General features: G+C 42.4%; 1 protein-coding gene across 1 annotated transcript in view; it reads left to right on the forward strand.

The window, feature by feature from the left end:
- NPAS2 (neuronal PAS domain protein 2) overlaps positions 1 to 22,693 on the forward strand; it is a 91,197-nt gene that overhangs the window by 32,718 nt on the left and 35,786 nt on the right. Inside the window, exons 5-9 of the mRNA XM_042783487.1 lie at positions 109 to 229; positions 1,261 to 1,371; positions 15,210 to 15,328; positions 16,208 to 16,290; positions 17,053 to 17,159. Of these exons, the coding sequence (XP_042639421.1) occupies positions 109 to 229; positions 1,261 to 1,371; positions 15,210 to 15,328; positions 16,208 to 16,290; positions 17,053 to 17,159 (541 nt within the window). The remainder of the gene's footprint in view (positions 1 to 108; positions 230 to 1,260; positions 1,372 to 15,209; positions 15,329 to 16,207; positions 16,291 to 17,052; positions 17,160 to 22,693) is intronic.

A 22,693-nucleotide genomic window follows, 5' to 3' on the forward strand; every position in this document is an offset into this window, starting at 1 on the left:
CATTTCAGAAATAGGTTCTGAATTGTCGTGAATGTACATGGTTTGGGGTTTTGTTTCTGCCCTTTGTTTTTAATCTTTGTGAGTGTTCCTTTGCTCTTTCTTTTTCAGTCAGATGTCATGGATCAGAATTTGTTAAATTTCCTTCCAGAACAAGAACATTCAGAAGTTTATAAAATGCTTTCTTCCCATATGCTTGTGACAGATTCCTCCTCCCCAGAATACTTAAAATGTAAGTTTAACTTTACTGGTTTTACCAGATATAAAGATACAAATTTCACTTTTGAAAAGAGGTTAGAATGAATTAAGAAGGGAGGACTAATTTTAAGAATAATTTTCCTTGTGACTCAGAACACTTAAAGATTCTTAGGGGTATATTTTCAGTTTAAAGCTAAAACTGGAGCTTGAGATAATGTAAGACATTTAGCTTTTTATGATGAAAATTTGAAAGCATAGGGTTTAAGAATAAAACTTATTTTGCATGCATGGCAAGAGGTTTTCACTTTTCTTACATGAGAATCTCTTTGTAATAAACTGCAAAAATCAGTGAACAATCTGCTGATCTTGTAGGACAAATAATGCTAGATCGGGATAATGTCAACTAACCAACTGAAAACTGAGTAACTGGGTCAAACATCCAAATTCTGCCCTCCTAAGTCTGTCATCTGGTTATTTATGGAATTTCTATGCATATTTTATGTAATTTCTAAGTTTGGTTCAAAATATTTGGCAGCTAGGATAGAAGGCTGGCTCTGGTGCCTAATGAAACGTGTATCACTCAATGAAGCCTATGAAATTATACTTAACAGAGGTAGCAAAGATGCCTCTTACTTGTTCAAGCCTCAGTCCATCTTCCACGAGTAATGTTCCCTGTCATACATCTGATTTTACTTCATAGCAAAGCAAAAAGATTACATTAAAGAGAGAAGCTCTATATAAGTAGCTTTATTTTAATATACCAAATGAAAGCAACCGGAACTAATCCATGCTGACATAGCCAACCACAGACATCTGTGAGCAAATTAAGACTAATTGGGTCCAAATATGGAATGCAAGATGTCTGTGAACTATGGAGAGAAAGCCCAAAGCTGCGGAGGTTCTAAACCAGGCCTGAAAGTCAGTCATCATGAGAGAAATCTCCTGGCTGTGCATAGACTAAATCCCCCGTAAGAATTTTCACAAACACGCTATTTGTTTAGTCTGGAGTCTGTGTAACGCTTACATTCGCCTTTCTCTCTCTGTTTTTTTCTTTTAATGGTCCAGCTGACAACGATTTAGAATTTTATTGCCATCTTCTCAGAGGCAGTTTGAACCCAAAGGAATTTCCAACTTACGAATACATAAAATTTGTAGGAAATTTTCGCTCTTACAATGGTAAGCTTTAATTGTCATATAATTGCTACAGGGTCTTTTATCATGCAAACATGCACATGGGGGTATAAGCATCACTGAGGGAAGAGGAGGGAGAATATGTACTTTTACTCTTTGCATTTGGATTTTAGTGTTCCCGAGAGGCGTTTCTCTGCTCATAAATGTTATCTCCCGTTCCTGAGGAACGCACTCCCACACCTGTTTATGCCAGTGCACAGAGTCCCACTGAAATGCACAGTATTCATTTATTTATGTTCAGGCTGATGAAATAATTCTGTACTTGTGAGAAACAACTCACAGTTAATAAAGAGCAGGCTCGGCCCACACACTCACTTAAACAGGCCTTCGTTGTGACATGAAGATCCTTCACTGTGGTTTCTGCATTTTTATCTTCCTTTTCACAGTACTGCCTTTCGCATGTTTTCCCAGATCTGGAACACAGCCTACTGCTTGCTAAGGCCCTGTCTGCATAGTAAAGTAGCGTTTTTACCATTAGCCAGCAATCTACACTGGATGAATTATTATCAAACAGGGTAATCCAAGCAATGAAGTCTTATTTTTTTTTAAATTGCCCACATAACTTAATTGTCCAAGATCTGGCTGGAGAGACATCAACTCTAAGCTGTACTTTAAAAACTCATTTGTACTTTTGACCCATCTAAAATGGAAATGCAGGCCTCATGCCAGGAATTCGGAAACAAAAGCTCTAGCACACATCCCCATTGTGTGGCCTGTTGCAGAAAGGCCTGGTTTCTGTTTGCTTCGCTCCTCAAAACTCAACACAAAACAAATAACTTTGAAAGAGCCAACTCTTCAAACACCAAAGATTGGCGAAAACAAGATCATGTTGACGGGGAATGGTGGAAAAGGGAGAAGAAGGAAGGAGAAAACTGCCAAAAGGAAACTAATACTGAAAGATGAGCCTCAGAAATGAGAGGGTGGGAAGGTGAGACACAGACACGAGAAAGGAGACCATGGTGGTACTAATTTTTCGTCTTTTGTTACTATTGTTTAACTCTGGACCGATGGTCTATTACCCCAGTCAAATTAATCCCAGAGTTTCCACTAGAACCAGCCAAACTCAGGTCCTGAGTCCTGAAACTAAGGCTAACCAGGATTTTTCCTTCGGCCTCAGATGTCCCCCTGTTATGTGTTATTTGCATAAATATATATGATTTATTTTAACGGCTTCAACCAGATCTTAAACAGCATGATCCCACTGAGTGATTTTCAGGTCCAGTGTTCAGAGATCAACTTCCTTGTGGGACATAACGTGAGGGCTCAGGATGCCAGAGGGTTGGAAGTGTTGGGAGGTCATCTTCCCCAAATAGACCTCTAAATCTGTGAAAGCAAGATGAAACTAAAGCTGACAGTGCCTAGTCCAACTCATGACTAGTTGCCCAAGTTTCATGAGACTAACATTTAATGAAGGAGCTCTGGTAGCATAGTGCTTAAGGCACTTGACTGCTAACCAGAAGGCTGGCCAATCTACTTCCTTAGTGATACCACCTCGGAAACCCAAGGAGGAGTCACTATGAGTCGGGTCCAACTCGACAGCATATAACTACAACAACAACAACAACATTTAATGAATGTTTAATGAGTTCCTTGGGATATCCACTTAAAGAAACTGACTTAAGAGGCCCATTGTAGGAAACCCAGACCCTTTGCTGACAAGTTGATTCCAACTCATGGCAATCCATATGTCTCAGAGTAGAACTGTGCTCCGTAGTGTTTTCAATGCCTGATATTTTGGAATTAAATCTCCAGGCCTTTTTTCCTAAGGTGCCTCTGAATGAACTTGAACCTCCAGCCTTTGGGTTAGCAGCTGAGTGCGTTAACCATCTACACCAGCAGGAACTCCATAGAAAACTCAACAGGATACCAACCCCTGGTGCTGTGGTTCATTGGTCGAGGTGTCTTGTTAAAAATGCAGATCCTCGGGCCTCACTGTAAAGATTCCGGTTCAGATCTGAAGGTGGAGCCTGGGAATGTGCAGTTTGGAAAGGACTCGGAGTCTGGTGTAAAAAGTCAAGGACTTTGAGGAACACTGACCTGTTACAATACAGAATGCCATTCCATAGGAATTTTAACCTCATTTATGACGCTCTTTCCAGACCAACTTCATCTTTGAGTTAACGTGCTGTTGTTAGTTGGTGTGGAGTTGATTCCAACTCATGTAGACCCTATATGTTCAGAGTACAACTGCTCGATATGGTTTTCAAGGCTTTGACCTTTTGGAAGCAGATCGCCAGGCCTGTCATCTTCCATGGTTCAAAGTGGGTGGGGTCATACCACCAACCTTCCAGCTAGTAGTTGAGCACTTAACTATTTATGCCACCCAGGGGCTCCTGAATTAATAGAAGCAGTAGTTTAGAATTTGCTTAAAATGTGTATGCTGTGGCCATAATGACTGCTGCTGAGACAGCAGTATAGCCAAAGTGGGCACTGTTCACAAAGGGGAAAAGGCAACCCCTAACCCCCAGAGTTCTGGTGGCAGAGTGGGTAAGGCCTTTGGCTGCTAACGCCAAGGTCCATCATTCAAACACGCCAGCTGTTATACAGGAAGAGGATGAGTCAGTCTACTTCTGTAAGGATTTATAGCCTTGGAAACCCGATGAGGGTCACTATAAGTCAGAATCGCCTAGATGGCAGTGGGTTCGGTTTGGTTTGAACCCCCAGAGTGTCATGACTGGGAATTATGGGCTTCTGGCCTGTATGACTGGACTCCCTGAGCAGCCTGAATGGTTAAATGCTTGCCTACTAACTGAAAGATTGGCGGTACAAACCCACCCAGAGGTATCTGGTCTATTTTGGAAAAAGTCATGGCCTTGAACACCTTATGGAGCACAATTCTAATCTGACACATAAAGGGTCGCCATGAGTCAGACTCAACTCAAGAGAAACTGTTTTTATTGTTCCTGTGAGTCCACATGACAGCAGTACACACGCTTAGCAAAAGGAAACTGGCCTCTGATTGGCTGCTGAGCAGCAGTTGTATCTTTTGTGAATTGACATTTCCAGAAATCTCATGAAGATGCTGCTGAATATCACTTTGAAGTTTCTTGTCATGTATCACATGTTAGAGGATTTCAAGGAAACAGCCAGACTTAATTCTGAATACCTGGGAAATTTTTTTAACTAACAAAGCTTTCTTTTCAAATCGAGACAGTGTTTGTTTGCCTGAAAGAATGTGTGGAAATTATGTGTGATTTTTTTTTTTTCTTTTTTGGGAACTGTTACTGCTGTAAACATACAGCTTTGAAAGTGGAAAATTTAAAAGCAAGAGTACAGTTGTCTTTCCAAAGCCTATTGTACAAATTGACATTAGGGTGGCTTCCTTTAGACAAGAGACCCCAAGTGGACTTATGGAAGACATGAACCCTAATCCTAACTTGAATTAAAACAGACAGCAAAGAATGTCTAGGGCAAGTCAATCTCTAAGACTAAACCATATGAAATCACCAACATTTGACCATTTTTGACCTATAAAGTATAGTTTAATGTAGTCTAAGAAATAATTTGAATTTGATTTAAATGTTAATTCCTCAGTAAACATTGAACACTAGGATAATAAAAATATCTCACAGAGTGTTCGCTAAATACCAGGCATTTAATCTCATTTAATCCTTGGAGCATTTTTACTAGGTGTCACTATTAGCATCATGCCAACATTACAGAGGAAGAAATTGATGCATAAAAGAGTTAAGTCTGAGGTCCACGGATAGAAAGTAGGGACCCAGATTCATACCCAGACCCTGTGACCTTCTGACCCACACTCTTAACTCCAGTGCTTTGCTGCCTCCCACAAATCCATGTAGAAATTAAACATCTAGATACATCACATAGGCCAGCATCTACCACCTGATAGTCTGTTGGTACCTGATGCCTATACTTGTGTACCTATGTACCTCAGATGTACTGCATCCATCCACTAAGTTGCCCCATGCACCTACCCCAACCCCCAGCCATGGCACAGAGGTAAAAAGGAACATGGAGATTGCAGAAGAAAGATGATTGTGAACATAGGTTTTATTTTAATAGAATACCTGCTCACACCTCCAAAGAACTAGGTCAGAAACCCTTCTTTCATCCATGACAGTGATCATTCCTCATGCTTGTGTAGGGTGTTTAGTTTATGGAGCATTGTCTCTTGCCTTCTTATCTGATGTCTGGAAGGAAATATTTGTTGTTGTTAATTGCCAGTGAGCCAGCTCTGGCTGAAGATAGTAGGCTCTCGTTTTATCAATGAGGGAATGGAAAGGACCCCAGCCCTACCTGAACCCAGCACAGGCCTTGCCTGGCACATAGTAAGCACCCAGTAAAAAATACGTTAATCTAAATTGAGGCTCATAGATGCTGGCCCTGGGGCACACAGCTGGTAGGGAGCAGAGCCAGGACTCCAGCCAAAGGCTTCCCACTCATCGAGAAAATAATGCTCTTTCTGGGAGCTAAAAACAGAGCTTTCCTTGACTGACCCCCAAGCATACTCCAGGGATATAGTGACAGCTTCGAGGAGGGTTCCTGCCACTTCTTTTCCTTGAATCCAAATGAAGATTAAATACACGCTGGTCTAACACTGGGTAGGGAGTCCCTGGGTGGAGCAAATGCTTCACTCACTCAGGCTGCTAACTGAAAGGTTGGCAGTTTGAGTCCCCCAGAGGTGCTTTGGAAGAAAACCCTCTGGAGCACAGTCGTACTCTGACACACAGGGGGTCACCATGAATTGGGGTAGATTCACTGGCAATTGGTTGGAGAGTTCATCTCTGGCCTCCTCATTCTGTGCCCCTCCTACCTCGGCTCCCTGGGGCCATCCTGAAGGGGACAGGTGTTTTTACTTAGGCCCCTCACTAGAGTGCACCCAGCCAAGACTGTGTGTAACACATTCTCTTCCTCTCCTAGAACTCATCTGACCAATTAATTTGGCAAAAGACTGCTAGAGGGGCTACCAAACCAAACCAAACACACTGCCATCAAGTCAGATCTGACTCATAGTGACCCCTCCTTGGGTTTCCGAGGTGGTATCCCTATGGAAGTACATTGCCTAGTCTTCCTTACAAGGAGTGGCTGGTGGGTTTAAACTGCCAGCCTTCTTCTGGTTAGCAGTCAAGTGCCTTGGGCACTACGCCACCAGAGAGCTCCTGCTAGAGGGGCTAGGCTCCAAAATGGCATTTATAGAAACCCTTGGTTTAAACCACAGGACCCACATTGAAATGTAGGCTCTAGGGTAGGGAAGGGGAGGTGAGACTTTGAGCCAGAGAGCGCTTTGGTGGTGGTTGTTAGATGTCAAATGAGTCGGCTCGGACTCATGGCAACCCTATGTACAACAGAATGAAATAGTACCTGGTCCTACTTTTTATTTAAGGCTTTTGGTGATCCTTAAATAATATAAATGAGGATCCCATCTGTCTGTCTGCTAACCCAGATTGCTGCTCGGGATTCAGCCGGCTCTCCTAGCCAGTGTTAGTTGGTAGCCCGATGAGTAGGATTGGAATTTGGGAGGTGAGGAACAGAAGCACCTTTGCCCTTATTAACCAGATTAAACTATCTTAATTGAACAGTTTCCAGCTCACCATTTGATTATGCCACCTTACCCCTTCACCTCAGCCCCTGTTCCCATTGGCTGTGTAAACACAGGAGCTGTTGCCAAATACTTGAGCAAAATGGAATTTTCCCCTGCTTCACTATTTGCACATCTTGGTCACTCCTTATGACTCCATCATTTACCACAGTTCTTCCAGGGGGAGGGGAAGAAGACAGTACCCTCAGTATTTTTAACCTAGATTTACAATAAATGCAAAGAAATATATGTCAGGAAATAGGACAACAAAGTAGCCTTTCTTTGAAGTGTTTCACTTTAGGACCGTTTCTAGCCTCATCTATGTAAAAGCTTTCCAGAGGAATCTGAGCTGGAATGTAGAACCATTCTCTCTCGCCCCCTCCTCATAAAAAGCAGATTGACTGATCCTAACCCTCTGAGGTGTAGGAGTAGAAGTAAACACACTGGTAGGAGCAGCCCCTTGTCTACCTCTGCTCTGCACATCAACTACTTCTAGAATAGAGTTGAAATGAAATTATTTAGAGCTCTATTTGTCCCTGGTGCAAGTGGTTAGGCGTTTAACTACTGACTGGTTAAAAAAAAGACCACCCAGAAGTCCCTCGGAAGAAAGTCCTGGTGATCTCCTTCCAAAAGGTCACAGCCTTAAAAACGTGTGGAATGCAGTTGTACCCTGAAACACAAGGAGTTGCATTTCAAGAGTCAGAATCCACTCAGTGGCAACAGGTTTGGTTTTAGTATGTTTGTCCTCTAACAGATATTAAGGGGGAAAGAAAATGCTTTAAAATGAATATCATCCATCTTTATTTTTTTTTCTTTCCACAAGAACCAAAGTTTATTAAAAGAGAAAGGAGAGGGGAGGAGCTCGCAAGGAAGAGACCAAGACAGGCTTCCACCTATGCTAGTAGCCTCCAGTCTCTCCTACCATCCATGTTTTTTACTGCTTTACTTAAATAGGAGCTCTGGTAGCATAGTGGCTAAAGCACTTGACTGCTAACCAGAAGGCTGGTGGTTCAAACCCACCAGCCACTCCTCGGAAAGAAGGTTGGGCAATCCTACTTCCGTAGTGATACTGCCTCGGAAACCCAAGAAGGGGTCGCTATGAGTCGGGGCCGACTCGACGGCACATAACAACAACAACACTTAAATAGAGGAGCCCACAGAGATGACCTCAAATCCTGTGCACTCAGGTCCCCGTAGGGGCGCATTATCCAATAAGCAAGGTAAGCTCAGGCTTACTTGTGCTTACTTACTAATCTGTAGTAAACAGTTTCACATGTTTTTCACCATAAATGAGTCACTACAGATTAGTAAGTAAGCATAAGTAAGCCCATGCTTACTGGGGACTCCTTCCCTGTCAGGGATTGTAAATCTGAAAAGAGGCTTTAATTCTGTAGGAGGGTGCTGTGGGGTTGGGAGAGAGAGATACCAGCCATACCTAGAAGCAGAATCTTTGATGTGGGGAAAAAATGTCAAATTGTTCACTACAGGTTAGTAAGTAAGCACAAGTGAGCCCGTGCTTACCTTTCTTATCAGGTAATCTGACAGTGAGTCCTGCAAACCCACCACTACCACCTGTACCAGCCACCTCACCCCCATTTTATTGGAGGGAACTGGCTGGATGATTTTCAAAGGCTTGAAGAACAGTCTTTGATTCAAGGGGTCCTGATAAGCAGACCCCAGTTCCTGAAAGATAACTTATGCCGAGAAGAAGACGATCCTTTATTTTAGCTCTCTGCTCCCCCCAGACTTGGATTTAAATGTGTGTCTGACTGAAATCCAGAAAGCAGTATTTCAAAAGTTGCTGGTGAGGTTCCAAATAGGTCACCCTCAGCAAACATTCCACTCTAAGCTTTCCAGAAACCACACACCAGAGTATAAAAGTTTCCCTGCCCTCATTTTACCTACTCGCCTCCAACCACACAGCCAGATTTGAAATACTGGCAGAAGTGGAGGCTTTTCAGCTTACAACACTTGATTCCGTATGTTCTGTGGGATTTCTTTAAGTTGCCTCATTTTATGGGTTTGGGTTTTTTGTTTTTTTTTCCCTCCTGCTTGAGCTGAATTTATTGAGATGTTTCAGTTAAGGGAACAAAGCATATGCATGCCAGACCTCACTGGGAATGGAAACCTGAATTTGGCAAAGGAGGAACAGCTTCATGGAAGGGGTGTCCCATCTACCCATCACAGGCTCCCAGAAGTAGGAAGCCAAGTGTGCCCTCTACCTCAACAAGGAGCATCATGTCCCCTTCCCCAGCAGTGGTCATCACTGCCAGATTAGATCACAGATTTAAGATCACAGTGAAGAACAAACTGTTACAAAGATAGTGTCTTGCAGAAGCATCTAGATAGAGTCTGTATTAAAATGGAGCAATGAGGAATGGGTCACCATTAAATCAACCATATCTTTTGAGGCCAAGGGACCTTTTGTACAAGTTGTCTGATAATTGTGATAAAAATGTGAGCAAGATATCCAGTGGAAGGACAGGGGATGAGGCTATATGAAGTTCTTTTCTCTGAGTACGTAATATTTTGGACTTGTTCCCACCTTCCATCTGGTGAATATCTTGCCAGTGACATTGCAGTCTTCTGGCCATTAAAAATACTTGTCTTAATTAATGAATATATTAAAAATATTTAAAGAATGTATTTTTCCCCATTATTTTTTTAATCCAAGAAATGACACACTCCCAGCTTCTTGTGTGACTCTTAGCTTCTCTCCAACGTTATTCGTCCCTGGGCTAAACAGAACTGGCAGAAAGGCAAGAAGAACTAAATTTTACCCAAGTGAGGTAGGCAGTACCCCAGGCCTCAGAATGGGCTGGATTATTCTTTTGGGACTCTCCTAAGGACCCAGTCACCTCACTATTCAGGACACATTCAGAAAAGCCTATTGTGAAGAGGAAAAAGAAAAGTCTAGAAATAGTGCTTAATTAGTGGGAGATGATTTCTCATGAAGGAAGAGAAAATTACTGTACTCTCTCCATTCCAAAACTACAGCCCAAATGTTTTGGACGGGTAACACAAGTGGGGCTTAGGAACTTGATTCTTTCTCTAGCTAGCACATCATATCACTCGTTATTTCACGTCTTCCCAGATCCCAACTGGCTTTGTTGTTTGTTTGTTCTCGGAATTGCTGAGAAAGCTATTTGTCACTCTCCTTGTGGACAATTAGTGTGTTTCCCTACAGCTGTTGCAACTAATTTATCATAAGCAGGCCCTCTCTGATTAGAATACTTAATTGTTTAGGCCTGATGGCAGAACCAATACTGAGTGGAACAAAGTCAGAACATCTTTCTTTCTTTCACGCTGTTAACTAGTATTCCCCATCACCATCTCTGTGCTTCCCTAACCCCTTTGAAACAAGTTCACAGTCCACATGGTAGCTCCCTGCACCTGTAGTCATCCTTACCTCCTTGTCGTGATCAATTTGGGAGCTTCCATTGTCATCAGACAAACATTTGCACTAACCTCAGGTGTCAAATGAGACAGACATTAACAATTGTCATCACACTGATTCCGACTTGTAGTGACCCCATGTGTATCGGAGTAGAACTGTATGTACTCCACTGGGTTTTCAATTGTGACCTTTTGGAAGTAGATTGCTAGGCCTGTCTTCCAAGGTGCCTCTGGGTGATTTCAAACTGCCCACTTTTCAGACAGTAGCCGAATACTTAACTGTTTGTACCACCCCCATCCCCCACCCCCCACCCCCAGAAACAGACATTAGTCTTTGGAGAACCTAGGGACTTCTTTGCTTGTGGAACCTGAAGAATGCCAGCCCAGGGCAAAATTTTAAGGTCTCTGATGTTAGAGACTGTGATCAAAGGTTCAGGAGTGAAGAGTGGGGTTGATGACTGTTGGCTCCTCCTTCCGTGAAGACCAAAATTAGAGCGCCATCCTGCATTTCTGCAAGCATGGGACCAGCAATGAGCATTTCAGGTGTTTTTTTTGTGGAATGGTGATTTCAGTGTGTTGATTTGCTGCAATGTTCTTGCCCAGGTCCCTTTGTGACCAGTTTTAATGATTAATAAAGCAGTCAACTAGCCTGTGTGGCAGTGGGACCCAGAGCCGTGTCCTGTGGACACCATCCATGGCTGACAGTGAACCAGCCACCAGCAATATGAGGTGGGGCTGGAGAAAGGAAGCCATTTTTCAGTCTTAAGGTCTCTACTGCTAGTTACTGGCAAGGATCAAAAGATCTTTTCCAAAGGGGGACTTCACTGTGGTTTGGATGTGAAATGGAAAGTCATTTCATGAGGGATTCATTCAGTAAATGTATGTTGAGTCCATGCTCTGTGCAAGACACCTGCTCAGAGCCAGAGACAGAGAACAAGGCCTGGTTCCTGCCATGGAGAAGGCTCTTTAGCTTTGGGCAAGAGTAAGATCAGTTTTGAGTAAGATGAGTCTAGGGGTGAAAAGTAGCGAGACAGACTTACTTTTGTCTATATCATGAGTTGTGTGCGTGTGTGTGCGCCCCTGTGTGCATGTGTGTGTACAGGTATGTGTGGGCTGGAGTGACTGAGGAAAGGAGATGTTTCAAAGTGCTCAGAGATCCGATAAACAGGGCTGCACCTGCATTAAGTGGTTAATCCTTCCAGGAGGCTCGAGAAGCCAGTTGTAATTAGATATATTTTTTCTATTACTTAAATTGAAACAACTAATTAAATCCTTAATTAATGTTTTTCAAATACCTCGGGATACAAATTGCCAGAGAAGTTAGTCTAAGTGCTAAATATTACTATGAAGTCCCAGGGAGCAGCTTGCTCATGTGTTGACTCTAGAATATGCAAGAAGGCTCACGCTGTGAGGAAAAGTCATTTCAAATGCAATTTGCAAAATGTTTAAAGTATCAAAGTTTCTCCCCCTTGGCCTCTATTAAAACGTTCATTCTTGATTTCTTATCCCCCTTGATGAAGTCCTCAGATATTTTTTGGGAGGAAGCTTGTTTAGAAGAGGGGTTGCTCATTTCTGGGCCCATCTGTATAGCATCTAGCTTATTAGATACTGTACAGATGTTCAGTATCTACAAGCAATATTAGTGCAGGCTATACACAGTAACTAAATGTCTAGTGTGAGCATGCATTTTCATTTTTAAAGTTATCAAAGGACTGGAGGAAAAGACTGACAAATCTATCCTGGGAGGGAGCCAGGCCAACATTGAAAACCAAAACCAAGCCACTTACCATCAAGTTGATTTAGACTCATGGAAACCCTACATGCTCTGAGTAGAACTGAGCTCCATAGGGTTTTTATGCCCCTGGTTTGAATCAGCAACCTTTCGGTTAGAAGTCAAAGTGCTTAACTGTTTAAGCCACCCAGGGATTTCAGGCCAACATTAAGTTCTGCAGAACACCTACCTAATTTCCACGGTCCAAGTTTCTGTACATCTGAAAAAAGTAACAAGGGGTAGAGAGTCTTTTGGAAAGTGTTTTCTACCTCACATTCGTTTTCTGCCTCCTCTCCTCACCATAAAGCATGGAGGAAGGTGCTTGCTGACAGAGCATATGAATATAGTAGCTGAAAGGATTATTCAAACAAGGCAGATTGTTTAGGGACAGATGAGGGAGGCTTTTTCTTAAATTCTAGCAAAGAGGATAGTTCACATCTGGGAAATTTTTAAGTGGCTTCTTTTTTTTAATTATGTAGATGTTCACATCTGCAGACCCTTCCCTTTTGTGGAATTGTTTTCCTTCCCCTTGATAAGTTTTTTGGCTCATTCTGTGAATTAATCTGCAATGGACTAAACTAGCTAACAACAGATGTGAACTCTCTCTGGACCACTATTTTTTATTTTGCCCACTTTCTATTCATAGTTGGAAACATTTATTAGTAGGTATATGAATGAATTCAGAGAATATATTTGGTAAAATGCATTTATTCATGTTGGTGAACATAGCACACTATTATAGAATCATTTAGGAACCTATAAATATATAACATAAAAAATTGTTGGAAAGCTTAAATCCAAAGAAAATCTTGCAGATTTCATTTTATAATGTATTCCGTTTTCTAGTGCTCTCTCTATATGTTCTTGGTTAAATTAGAAAAACCAAACCCTGTGTAAATCTGCAAGTTCAGAAATGTACAGGATATAATTAACTACATTTTGAAAAAGAAAGAAAAAAGTATGTAAAATCTCAACCCTGGCTGCACCTTAGCAAACATGGAGAGCTTTTAAAAAAGGCCACTGTCTGTCTTGAGCATTGTGTTCTTTTAATATCTATCTGTGTGGTATCAAATTGACAACAGCAACTCCAAAGATTAGATAGGAAACCTAGGGGCAGTGAGTTCATGTTATTGAGGGAGGAACAACTCAGAAAAGGAAGGTGAGAATGTGGCACGACTCGAAGAATGTCATCATTGTCACTGAATTATACATGGAGAAACTGTTGAGTTGGTGTATGTTCAACAAAAATAAATTTTTAAAAAAATTTATTTTATTTATTTTGATTTGGGTGAAGATTTACAGAGCAAATTCACTTTTCATACAGCAGTTCACATATACTTTGTCTCATGTCATTGACCACAGTTTACCACAATGCAACAGCTCTGCCCCCACTTCCTCCCCATAGTTACCTCTTCCCAGTGTCCATCCCTCCATACTCTTCTGCCCCCTGAGCTGTCTCCCTGTGCATATGCAGCCCTTCCTTCTCCCATGATTGTTCTCTCCAGGGCATGTGTCTACTTGAGGTAAATGTTTAACTCACATGCCTGTACTTTGTTTGGCTGGAAATCACAGGTGTGGGTTCAATTCCAGACTTGAAGGGCAGCTACGGCCCATAGTCTCAATGGTTCCACCAGGCTCTATTGGACCAGCAAACCTGGTCCCCACCTTCTTTTTTTTCTTTTTTCTCCTCCAAATGATTTTGAATAAAAAAATTTTTTTTAATGGGAAAAAAAGATGCCAATGCCTGGGCTTCTCCCCCTGAAAGACTCAGTTAGTCTGGGTAGGGCCTGGACAACAATGAGAAAGCCCCAGAGGATTCTGGTAGGTAGCCAAGTATTCCATGTACATGGTAAATTGACTATTTTCATGTTTAACAGGGTTCTGCTTCCCACCTGGCAAACTCCACCTAAAAATAGAAAAATTTTTCTTTGGCCCAAAGGGGAAATCTGTTCTCCGCAGTCACTCTGGAAGGCAGGTCTGTGGGCTCCCGGGAAGATGGCCACTGCTCAGCGGTACCTCCCTTAGAGGCATGGGGGGAGAGAGGCTGGTGTGAGTATCAAGTAGGGTAGGAGCGTAGAACAACTTCCCTCTCTTCTCTGTTAGAACACCTTACCTTGGAGTTAGAAAGCCTGAGTAAAGTCTCTATTCTGTTATTTATACAAAGTGGAGAGACTTTGGTTAATTACATAACCTGTCTGGGTCTCAGCGTCTTCATGTGTAAAATGAGGAAAGGAATGCCAGACTTGTAAGAATAAATAGGATGACACATGTAAACAGGCCTCGTCACATATGAAAGGATACAGAACTAGTGAGTTTGTGGTGGATAGTGCACACTTCTGAGGATAACCCTAAACCCTGATGGTCCAGATGGAGATCTCTCATCAGCCTGTGCTCCTGGGGAGTGTGGTGGGGTGTCAAGGCAGAAGCCCAGGAATCCCAGATGTGCTGAGCCTGGCCCAGAGGCGAGGGAGGAAACCAGTGTATGTCAAGACATCACTGCTCTTCCTGGGGACCATCAATATCAGAAACACCATTTGACTATGCAGTCTAACCTTAAAGCATTGATTGAAGTGAGTATTCAGATCCTTAATGCAGAATGAGACTGTCTTATTTTGTAGGATCTTTTCTTCCAGCACAGTGATCTAAGTTGCTGTCAGACTGCTGAAAGTGAGAAATGTAATGTACTGGTTATCAACATAGACTCAAATCCTAGCTCTGCCACTAGCTAGCAGTTGACCTGGTACAAATTACTTAATCTCTCTGTGACTCAGTTTCTGCATCCATGCAAAGGGAATATTAGTACTGCTTACTTTCTAGGGTTGTTGTAGGAGTTAAATGAGATAATGTGCACAAAACATATTAATAAGCATGAACTCAAATCCCGACTCTGCTGCTAGCTAGCTGATGACCTTGTGAGAGTTACTTAGTCTCGCTGTGCCTGAGATTACATTACACTCATCTGTGTAATGGAGATAATAGTAATTCTTAGCTTATAGGGTTGTAGGAATTAAATGAGTTAATATGCACAATTATATGCTTATCTTAAGAGCCAGGTAGAGATTTGCTATTATCATCAGACAGGGCTAAACTGTGACTCCTCTTTTCCTGCCCCAGTGCCTAGTCCCTCATGTAATGGCTTTGACAGCGCCCTTTCAAGACCTTGTCGGATGCCCTTAGGAAAGGAGGTCTGCTTCATCGCTACTGTGCGTCTAGCAACACCACAGTTTTTAAAGGTAAGTACCTAGGGGAGAACTTACCATGCACAGGTATTGAAATTTAGTAACATTTGTTGTTAGGTGCCACTGAGTCTATTTTAACTCACAGCAACCCTATGTGACACAATAAAAATGCCTCATAAGATTTTCTAGGCTATAATCTTTACAAAAGCAGATCACCAACTCTTTTTCCTGAGGAGCCGTTAGGTGGGTTCAAACCAACAACCTTTCAGTTAGCAGCTGAGTGCTTAACCAGTGCTCCTTGAGTCACATTTAGTTATACTTAATGAATTGCTTTTGTTGGAAAGAATAACATTACAATGAAGTTGACACTGCCTGGAAATCTAAAATGCCTGGTTCCTGTGCCTGTAACAGCCACACATGCTCTTTTCTACTAACCCTGGATTCCTGTGAGTTATTTTGTTTGAAGGCAGCATCCATTGTCATCTCAATGGCAGAGATGCTCAGTGCATCTTCCTCCCATTCATGCCACCACAAATGCCACTCAGGGCAGGCGTGGAGCAGAACTAAAATTGAGAGACCATCTATTTGCTCATCTGTGATTGCATTAACATCTATGCCCATAAACAGTGAATTAAATTAGTAATTCAAATCCAGCTGAAAAGCCATTTTCCACATGTTTACAGCACTTCTTGAGAATGGGAAGGGAGTGGTGTGACATTTTGGCTCCTAGCTATTTTCCCTCAGCTTGTGAAATAAATTTAGTATCAGCTAATACTGAAATTAGCTACAGATGATGCACTTCAGTCCAACACAACTTGGAGGCTTGTTCTGAATGATTTTAACTTCTGTTCCCCACCACCTATTCCTCTTGAACAAACCCAGGGTGAGCATCTGGCACCTCAAGCAACATTTTTTTTTTCTCTCCTAATACAGGAAATGTGCATAGTTGAAGAACCTTTAGAGGAATTCACTTCAAGGCATAGCTTGGAATGGAAATTTTTATTTCTGGATCACAGGTTTGTGACAAGAAAAACATAATTTGGGTTGGGTCCTTTTCAGAGGTTGTTTGCATGAGCCATGCTCTCCTTGGGAGAGAAAAGTCAGACCTGATCAGCTGAAGGAGAAGGACTCAGTGGTGATAGGGAGGGTTATGTCCTGCCAAGGTGAGATGGTTTCACTTTACAGCCTTTGCACCCCTTGCAGAGACTGTGTTTGGGTCCGACCACCTTAGGAGAGCTGAAGCCTCAGCCCCCGGGGCCTCTGATCCATGATCCCCATTCAGACCCTCTCCAGCCTTCCCACGAAGGCAGGATCCAATGCAAGAGGATTCTATCAACTTACCTTTTCCAATACCCTTTTGGTCCATTAGCCAATTTTTTTTTTTTTTCTTTCTTATTAAGCGTTATTCACACTTTAGAAGTAGAAATGCCCCCTCTCCACCCTGTATTTTAATTTTTTAAGACTTTGGCGTTTGGCTGATCTGATCTATAGTTGTTTTTACCTATTCAATAGTGATAAGGCTTATTACTCTCTGGGACAGATTATGCTAAAAGAACAGAGTGTATAAATGCCCAAAATTTTGAACACTTTAGAAAACATGGCCTCACCAGTTTTGATCTTGGCAACGTTATTTTCCTCCATATGTTCTTGAAAAATGGGGCCTCCATATTGATCATTAAACATAAAAGCAGTACACTGCACTCAAAGCCACAGCCCCAATGGCAAGTCCTTCAACGTATTTCCTCTCTGATGGAAGCATTCCCTTTGTCCCTGTGCAGGGCCCCTCCCATCATAGGATATCTGCCTTTTGAAGTGCTGGGGACCTCAGGCTATGACTATTACCACATAGATGATCTGGAGCTCCTGGCCAGGTGCCATCAGCACTGTGAGTACCGCAAGCCCACACCCCACGCTGGGACCCCATTCTGCAGGAGCAGACATCTGGGCTCAGCCTCTGCAAGTCAGCTCCTTCCCTGGTTTCTCTGTAAGGCAGGGGGCTTGGCTTTCTCTGCAATGATCTAGCGATATGGAGACCCCATCTGGATTATCCCTGTGCCTTATAACCTGGAAGTGGCTTGGCTTTTCCTACCTCCTCGCCTCAGATTCTTCACAGTAAACCCTAGATGTTGTTGTTGTTGTGTGCTATCGAGTCGGACCCAACTCATAACGACTTCTCCTTGGGTTTCTGAGGCGGTATCACTACAGAAGTAGATCACCCAACCTTCCTTCTGAGGTATGGCTGGTGGGTTTGAACCTCCAGCCTTCTGGTTAGCAGTCAAGTGCCTTAGGCACTATGTTACCAGAGATATGTAACCTATATAATCTTAAATTAAGAAAGCAAGGTATTGTCAGTAAAAAAAAAAAAAAAAAAATTATACAATCCATTTCAAAGACAATACTGAACTCACATAACTCTTCTGTCATCGGCAGTCAAGTAAGTATTGATCACACCCAAACCAAAACTGACTGCTGTTGAGTCGATTCCCACTCATAGCAACCCTATAGGACAGGGTAGAATTGCCCCATAGGCTTCCCAAAGCTGTAATCTTTACGGAAACAGACTGCCTCATCTTCTTCCATGGAGTGGCTGGTGGGTTCAAACTGCTGACATTTCACTTAGCAGATCAGCAGCCAAGTACTTAACCACTGCACTACCATGGCTCGTCACTGGTCACACACTGGTGGATTACCCAATAAGCAAAGTAAGCATGGGCTTACTTGTGTCTTCCTACTAATCTGTAATGAACAATTTCACTTTTTCTTTTCTTATTTTTTACTATATCAAATAATACAATGTTTCTAGGTATAGTTGGCATCTCTGTCTTTCTCCCAACCCCACAGCACCTTCAAATTTATAGTCCCTGGGACAGAAGACCCAATAAGCAGGGTAAAGCATGGCTTACTTGTGTATACTTACAAATCTGTGCTGAACAATTGGACATGAAACCCATGTGAAACTGTTCCCTACAGATTAGTAAGTGAGCACAAGTAAGCCTGTGCTTACCTTCTTACTGGGTAATCCAGTGCTGGTCACACACTACAAATCCAGGATGTAAAGGTAATCCAGGATGTAAAGGTGATCCAGGTCTGTCTGCTGCCCTATGGGAGCTTACAGTTTGATGAGAAAACCCCAAATAGATGATCATATAGGACATGGTCAGTGCAGTGAAGGAAATGCTCATAGGATTCCAGGGGGTTCAAAATAAGGCCCTTCACCTAGCTGGGGAGTGAGGGAAGGCTCTGTGCCACAGAAGAGGGGGGACACTGGCTAAAGGATATGAGGTTGAGGATGAGCTCAAGGTGTGGAGGGAGGGAGAATTACAGGCCTATCCAGGTTCTCACTTAGCAGCAGTAGTCAAGAATTAACCATTTAAAGCTATATTTTGAGTGGTGACTCAGCTTTGAGCAGGAACATTTGTCTTCACACTGACCTGTGGATCCTGATCAATGAATTGACCACTAACAGTATATTTTAATAGATGCCTTGTCTGCCGTAAAAAGCTCTGGTGGTGTAGTGTCTAGAGCTGCTAACCAAAAACGTCAGAAAGATGAGGGATTCTGCTTCTGTAAAAAACCCAGTGGGGGTCACTATGAGTCAGAGCGGACTTGATGTTAGTAAGCATGGTGTTTTGTTCTAGTCTGCAGTACCCACTATGACTTTCTCTTCTGAGCTCTTCTTACTGAAGGAAGAGTAGGCTTAAGTTCTGTCAAGAATCTGCTATTAGAATTTGAGGCTAATCTTTATAACTTTTAACTCTGTACTCCTCCAACTGTGGTCCCTGGACCAGCAGCCTAGGCCTCACAGGACTTTTGATAGACATGTAGAATCTAATCCCCCAACCCCATCTTCAGACTCTTCAGAGAATGGCCGTTCATATTGAAGAACTTTTTTTGAAGGACTTCAGTTTGGGTGTTGGGTTTCCTTCTGTGGCGCAGGGTGGACTTTATTGGTCTCTTGAGCTGGTGCCTTGCACCCTGCTGGGCTTCTCACTTCTTCAGGTACCCTCCTTCTTTTATTGTTTTAGTTTCTCAGTTTTGGCTTCTCTTGACTGTTGACTATTTGCATAACCCACTGCCATGGAGTCAGATCCAACTCATAGCGACCCATCCTTGAGTTTCCAAGGCAGTATCACTACGGAAGTAGATTGCCCAGCCTTCCTTCCAAGGACTGACTGGTGGGTTTGAACTGCCAGCCTTCTGGTTAGCAGTCAAATCAGACACTGTAGATATTGTTGTTGTTGTTGCTGTCCAGTCGATTTCCGACTCCTAGTAACCCCATGCGACAGAGTGGAACTGCCCCATAGGGTTTCCTAGGTTGTAATCTTGACCAAAGCTGATCACCAGATCTTTCTCCTGTGGATCCACTGGGTTGTTTGACCCACCGATTTTTAGTCAGCAGCCGAGTGCTTAACCATTGCACCAACAGGGCTCCTTACAGTGAAAATAAAACTCAAATTTTCTGGCCTTCATCCTTCTGTCGTGATCAGGTTATAAATCACCAGCACCCATTTCATTCTGGACTTCCCATGCGAAAGTCCACTGGTAGACATACCGCGGGTGGCTCTGTGCACCGTGTGGCCGGGGGTGGACTAGGTGGGGAGGGGAGGCATCTGTACCAGCCTCTCTTTATTTTAGAACTGTGCAGACTAAGTATAAACTGCTGACTGACAGCCACAGAATGAGTCCAAAGGTTGCTGGCTGTCAGTTCTATTTTTGGTCCCATTTTTCCAGTGTCTGGGTGCTCTTTTCTGGGCTCGGCTCCCAGCAGCTCCAAAGGCAGTTCCACCTGCAGCAGGAAGAGGAGCACCAGGAAAATCTGGGCTTCTTTTTAATTGAACCACAGATTCAAAATATGTTCACATCTGTCTTTATTTGAAGATCCTTTTAAGTTTTTGAGCGTTTGGGAACGTATATATGTCGGTCATTTCTCTATTTCAGAATCCATGGTAGTTTACCATGATACTAACATTTACTTAAAATACAGTGCATCTGGGAAAAGAAACAATGCTTGTATTCTCTTTCACTCTTTTTTTTTTTTTTTTTTTCCTTTTTAATTTGTATTGTGATTTGGGTGAAAGTTTACAGAGAAAATTCATTTTCCATATAGCAGTTCATACACATTTTGTCTCATAACACTGACTACAATTCCCTACAATGTAACAGCTCTCTTCCCACTTCTTCCCTGTACTTACCTCTTCCCTGTGCCCTTCCTTCCCATGCACTCCCATCCCCTGAGCTGTTTCCCTGTGCAAACACTGCCCTTCTGTTCTCCCATGACTAATCATTCTAAGGAGTGTATCTACCTGGTATAAATGTTCACCTTATATGCCTATCTGTTGTTTGGCTGGAAGCCACAGGAGTGAGTTCAGTTCCAGACCTGAAGGGTAGCTAGGGGCCATAGTCTCAGGGGTCTCACCAGGCTCTATCAGACTAGCAAACTTGGTGTTTATTTATTTATTTTTTTTAATGATTTTAAGTTTTGTCCTACATTTTTCTCCCACTCTATATAGGATCTCCAGCACCAATCCCCCTCCGAGTGGTTGACAGTGGTAGCCAGGCACCATCCAGTTCTACTGGTCTCATGGTCATATAGGCTGAAGATCACATGGTCTGCCAGTCCCTTGGACTAATTGTTTCCATGTGTCTTTGGTTTTTCTCATTCTTCTTTGCTCTGGATGAGGAGAGACCCATCATTGCATCTATATGGCTGCTTGCAAGCTTTTAAGATCCCAGTCACTACTAATCAAAGTAGGATGTAGAACGATGTTTTTGTGTAGTATGTTATGCTAGTAGAGCTTGATGTCCCTTGAGACCATGGTTCCAAGTCCATAGGTCCAACAACTCACACCTCCAGGTAACTGGCTGTAACCAAGAAGTCATCACAACCTTGTCCCTTGTCAGCTCTACTATATACCTGGACATTCTTACAGCACATACAAATATGCTTGTAGGAACATCATCTGCCAACACTATACATGATCATGGGCACACTACCCCCTGCCTAGACATACCTGAGCATTAAGCCTGTCCACCCATCTACCCCCCCAGATCAACGTTTGCCATCACTGGCAATGCAGTACTTTATATACAAAAGGGTTCATCTTTGTTATCTGTACCTCCCATGCGCCTCTCTATGTCTTCCTCTTCCTCAGTGCTACCATGTTGATCACTCACATTTCGTACATTGCCCTTCCCTTCACCCAAATCAATACTTGCTTCAAACCCACCAGCCACTCCTCAGAAAGAAGGTTGGGCAATCTACTTCCATAATGATATTGCCTCGGAAACCCAAGGAGGGGTCACTATGAGTTGGGTCCAACTCGACAGCACATAACAACAACAACAACAACCTATCTAGCAGTGTTCACTCCCCTCCCCTCCCACCCCTGGTAACCAATATAGTAAGTTTCCTTCCATATATAAACCTTGCCTTGGCTTTTCACAATAACAGACTAAAACAATATTTGTCCTTCTGTGATTGACTTACTTCACTCAGCATAATGTCCTCCAAGTTCATCCATGTTATGAAGTGTTTTGCAGATTCTACATTATTCTTTAGTGTTGCATAGTATTCCATTGTGTTTATGTACCATAGTTTGGTTATCCATTCTTCTGTTGATAGGCACCTACATTTCCATCTTTTTGCTATTGTAAATAGTGCTATGATGAGCATGGGTGTGCATATATCTTTTCTTGTCCTGGCTCTCACTTCTTTAGGATATATACCTAGTAATGAGATTGCTGGATCAAATGGTATCTCTAATTCCAAGTTTTTAAGGAATTGCCATACAGCTTTCCACAGTGGTGTGTCATTTGACAATCCCACCAACAGTGTATGAGAGTCCCAGTCTCCACATCCTTGCCAGCATTTGTTATTTTCTGTCTTATTGAACTTTGCTACCAGTGCTGGGGCAAGATGGTATCTTGTTCTTTTGGTTAACATCTCTCTAATGGCTAAGGATCATGAGCATTTCTTCATGTGTTTGTTGACCACCTGAATATCCTCTTTGGTGAAGTGTCTATTTATGTCTTCTGATTTTTTAATTGGATTGTCTTTTTGTTGTTGAGGTGTTGGAGTTTTCTATAAATTTTAGAGATAAGACCCTTGTCAGATATGTCATTGCTGAATATTTTTTCCCAATTTGTAAATTCTCTCTTTACTTTTGGAGAAGTCTTTGGAAGCACATAAAAATTTAATTTTTAGAAGGTCCTGTTCATCTAGTTTAGCTTCTGCTGTTTGTGCATTTTGGATTATGCTTGATAATCTACTTATGACATATATAATAGGGCCCCTAAATTTGCCCCAATTTTTTCCTTGAGGAACTTTATAGTTTTAGGTTTCACATTTAAGTCTTTAATCAGATTGACTACATCTGTGGCAAGAGGCGGTGGAAAAGCTCAATATCTTCAGCCAAAACC

Source organism: Orycteropus afer, unplaced genomic scaffold (genome assembly GCF_000298275.1).
Source record: "Orycteropus afer afer isolate SDZICR_OR568_19922 unplaced genomic scaffold, OryAfe1.0 scaffold00017, whole genome shotgun sequence".
Taxonomy (NCBI): Eukaryota; Metazoa; Chordata; class Mammalia; order Tubulidentata; family Orycteropodidae; genus Orycteropus; species Orycteropus afer.